General features: G+C 47.1%; 1 protein-coding gene across 1 annotated transcript; it reads right to left on the bottom strand.

Moving 5' to 3' along the window:
* Nucleotides 1–775: 775 nt before the first annotated feature.
* Nucleotides 776–3,451, bottom strand: LOC311236574 (uncharacterized protein). Its single transcript, XM_084324260.1, has 2 exons — nt 3,363–3,451; nt 776–2,824 (listed from the first exon to the last, which is right to left on the bottom strand). Exon 2 carries the CDS (start codon nt 2,814–2,816, stop codon nt 1,002–1,004), a length of 1,815 nt encoding a protein of 604 aa, XP_084180386.1. The 5' UTR covers nt 2,817–2,824; nt 3,363–3,451; the 3' UTR covers nt 776–1,001.
* Between the last annotated feature and the right edge of the window lie 586 nt (nt 3,452–4,037).

The following is a 4,037-nucleotide window of genomic DNA, read 5'->3' as shown; positions in this document are numbered from 1 at the left end:
CCTGGCTGGTACTGCAACCGCTGGATGCCACGTATGCTGATCCAGGACCAGGGGGCCTGCTGTAGCCTCTAGTGTTGTTTACTGCTGTGCCCCCATGATTCATGTCAACACGAGGGGTTAGTCACTTCAGATCATTCCCTCTCCTAATGTACAGTGAGTGACCAACATGCCACATATTGCACACTGTATGCAAATTCAGGAAGAACACTGTACAGCATGTACAGTACCACTACACTGGACAGCATGTACAGTACTGTGTCTACTACTAACAAGATAATAAATATATAATCAAGACTGAACCCGCCCCATCCACTTTATCATATAAATTATGAATAGGCCTACTCAGATTTTTGGGCTTGCTCAATGAAATGTTACCATTGCAGTTTTTAAATCTACATTCTTCAGATTCAAACTAAAAAGATCCATTTTGTTTCAGTAGGCTTACAAATCACATGTATTAATGTATTATAGATTATACGTGTAATATTTAGCTGTTGCATACGGTTAGTCCTTTTATAATTATCTCAAGTCAATTTGAGAGTGAAATAAATGTCTTGGAGTTAGGTTCCACAGGAACAAACTACACTCATTTCAATACTTAAAACACTATTGTGTTGGATCACACTACTCATAGTAACTAACTATATATTACTAAATGCATTTCAGCACCACAGAAGTAAAAACAAAAGTCAATAATCCAGTGTTTAATGCAATTTATTTATTGAGCACAAGAATTATGACAAGACACTACTTATGTACAAAAACAGTTGAGAGCTTACAGTAAATCTAATTCACATATCTGGTACTTGTAGTCTCATAGGAACTGGTACTTGTAGTCTCATAGGAACTTGAGTGCAATAGATAATAGGAAATGTTATGTCTACAAGACACAAGTAGCTTATTTAAAAATTCAAATCAATTAGTCTCAACCACTTTTAAGCACAAATACACGTTAACACGTCTTGCCTACTGAAAACTCTTTGCCTATGTACACTTTGCCATTATGATGGCTCTTGTTTACACACTGTTCCCGACGAGGAGCTAGGACCTGAGCTGACCCCATACGACTGACTGACCACAAAGGGTAGGTCGGCCACGGTGGCTTTCAGGGAGTCAGTATAGTTGGTCTTGGCCATCCACACCTGTCGCCGGACAGCCACAGAAGCAGACATGACCCTCCCGGATAGTTCCGCCTGGTGGGAGGACAACTGGAGGGTAAACTGTCCGATGAGCTTCAGCTCATTGAGGACCGTGACAAAACGTTGGGCAGGGTGATCCTCCGTGATCTCCACCAGCAACATCCTCTGGTAGTCCGACAGGTAACGCAGGTAGTTGGCCGTCTTGGCCAGCATGCCAGCTGTCTGGTACATTTTCTCCACCAGAGTCTCGGTGAAGCGCCACCGTTCAGTCGGTGCCTGGCTTTCCTTGTTCTCCGTCGGCTTCACCGCCTGGAAAATGGCCGACATGAAACAGTTGACTTGCGGCATCTGGTCGTAAGCCGGAGACTGACAGTCGTGAAGCCGGTACATGTTGGAGAAGACTTCCCTGTAGGGTTTGGAGCTGGCCGGGTTCTGCCAGCTGCTTTGGACCAGCTCTTCAAACTCCGGCAACATGGTGGGATGGGGTGGGCTGCACGTGTTTGCTGATGTGCTGGGGAAATCAATGCCCAGGTATTTGGCCGCTCGCGCTATGAGGCTCTGGAGCTCCTTGGCTGCGAGTAGGTCCTGATTGGAGATGGAACCTTCAGTGGACTGGGAGGCATCCCCCTCTCCGTCGCTGAGAGGCCTAGAGACCGACGAGAGGGAGGACGGCTCCTCTTCCTGTTTGACTATGGTTCTAGAGATGGACTCCGTCACTAGCTGGTCCCCCGCTGAACTAGACATGTCTCTCTGGAGCTCTTGAGAGGAAGTGGATGCCTGGGAGGTAGGGGCATTGAGCTGTGCGGTTTGTGTGGGGATTGAAAAAGCAACTTCCGGACCTCTCCGCTCTAGGGCCTCGATGCGTCTCTCTAGAAGGGCCCACTGCAGCTGCACGGCCTGCTGCTGGGCCTCGAGCCTCTGCTGGACGACCTCCACCAGCTCCCCGTGCCGTCTCTCCGCCCTGCTCCCTCGTCGAGACTCTCTCGGAGACCTCCTCCTCCCCGTGCCAGAAGCACAAGAGTCGTCGTCCGACGTCCAGCACTGGGATGACGAAGAGGACGAGGGAGAAAGCCTCCGACGGTGACCCACACGGCTCCGCTTTGAGCGGTTGGGGCAGCGGGAGCGGCAGGACGAAAAGCGACGGCGTTTGCGGGAGCTGGTCGTCAGGACGTGAGAACTCGGCTGACTCATCGAGGGGGTGGAGTCTGCAGACTGCTGAATAGCCAGTTGTGATAGGAAGGAACCTTTGAGTATGCTAGGATTGGTTCCCATCTGCACCGGGGGTGGTGAGAGTATGGTAAACATCACTGGCATGGTGGATGAATGGGCAGCGGTGGATGTAGGGAGACAGGGAGGGGGAAGGGTGGGGACATGGTCCTGCTCTGGTTTTGGCTCGCTCACAGCGGTGGTTTCAGTCTTGGGCTGAACTTCAGACCGGGCTGCCTCTTGTTTCTTCTGCTGGCTCTCACGGTGCATCACCTCCTGGACTTTGGTCAGGCGGTTGATGCAGGTACTCCAGTCCATCTTGGCACAGTGGGGGCATTTGCCATACTCCAGCACAGCCTCCTTAGCATGCTGGATGCCCAGACAGTGGAGACACAGCTCGTGGGTGTCCTTGACGGGAATCTTGTGTTTGCGACAGCTGCACCAGGTGAATCTGGGCGAAGATGTCGCCATGGCTCAGCCTGTTGGTCAAGATGAGAGGAGATTTAGGCTATAATCGTTAAATCCAGGAAATTAAATAAAATAAATATTTCATTTAACACACAAAAAAACCTATATAAATGTGCTTTCTTAGGAAATGTGATAAAACATCAAATACTCATGACCTCACACCTGCACAACATGTGGTTATGCAGGCCTGTAAAACAGGGGGGAAAGGACCATTATTGTAACGTTAAAAGCACTAAACGTTCGAAAGCAAACCTGCAGAGAAAGGCTTGGGCTGTACGCTGTAGCCTGTATGTAACACATTCAGAGTGAGTATGTTGTTGTCACGTATTTCCTTGCATGTTAATGCAAATGTAAATACAGGAACATAAATACATCAACATCAGTTGAAAGGCAAAAGACATGGAGGGAGAAATTGTTCGTCTTTGTATGCCCTCCCTCACCCTGTTGTTGACGCGAAGAAAGAACAGCGCTATGATAATGCAGTGACATGCACTGGACGTATTTGCTTTCTTTGAGATAAATAAGCCAAGAAGAAACATGTACACCTACCGCCTAATCACTTAGCAAATGCGTACGAAGCCAAAATAGTCGAGATTGCAAGCTGCAAAAAAAATAGTCCTGCATGTGGGAAGTTGATACTAGATCGGACGGGGTCATCGGCGTTTTATTGAGGCGTCCAGTTTTTTGGCCAAGCTGCAAAGCTACATGTCGTCATACTTTTAACCTTAAACGTTTTTTGTAAACCTATCATTAACACTAACCACTCCCAATCTCCCACTACCTACACATTAATAAATGTAAAAGAAAATTCTTCCGGGCCGTCCGATCTAGCATCTACCATGTGAGAATGTCCCTCCCTTCTCCATCTTATTTACGCTTACGTCATTATCTGTGCGACAGGGGTTTGTAAAAAAAACATCGAGATTAATTATGCAGGCTGACTAATCAACATCATTATCAATACCAAGTAGCTACTTGCGTTTTTGCAGAGTATGTTCTTCACACATTTGCTTGTGAAGAATGGACATTCAAGAACATGAGTGTGCGGGAGCTTAGAGGACTGTATATAATTATCACCTTAGGGGGTGTGGTAGGATGCCTTAACTCTTAAACTAATTGTACCAAATACACAACTGAGTGAATAACTTAAAATGGAGTCACCTAAACTAGAAAGAGCGAGGAAACTGTTTGAAACATAATGCTTTTATATAAGCAAAAAGGGGA

The sequence above is a fragment of the Notolepis coatsorum genome (genome assembly GCF_963971535.1).
Source record: "Notolepis coatsorum genome assembly, chromosome: 11".
Taxonomy (NCBI): domain Eukaryota; kingdom Metazoa; phylum Chordata; class Actinopteri; order Aulopiformes; family Paralepididae; genus Notolepis; species Notolepis coatsorum.
The sequence above is the reverse complement of the archived record's forward strand: the minus strand, read 5'-3'. Positions and strand labels throughout refer to the sequence as shown.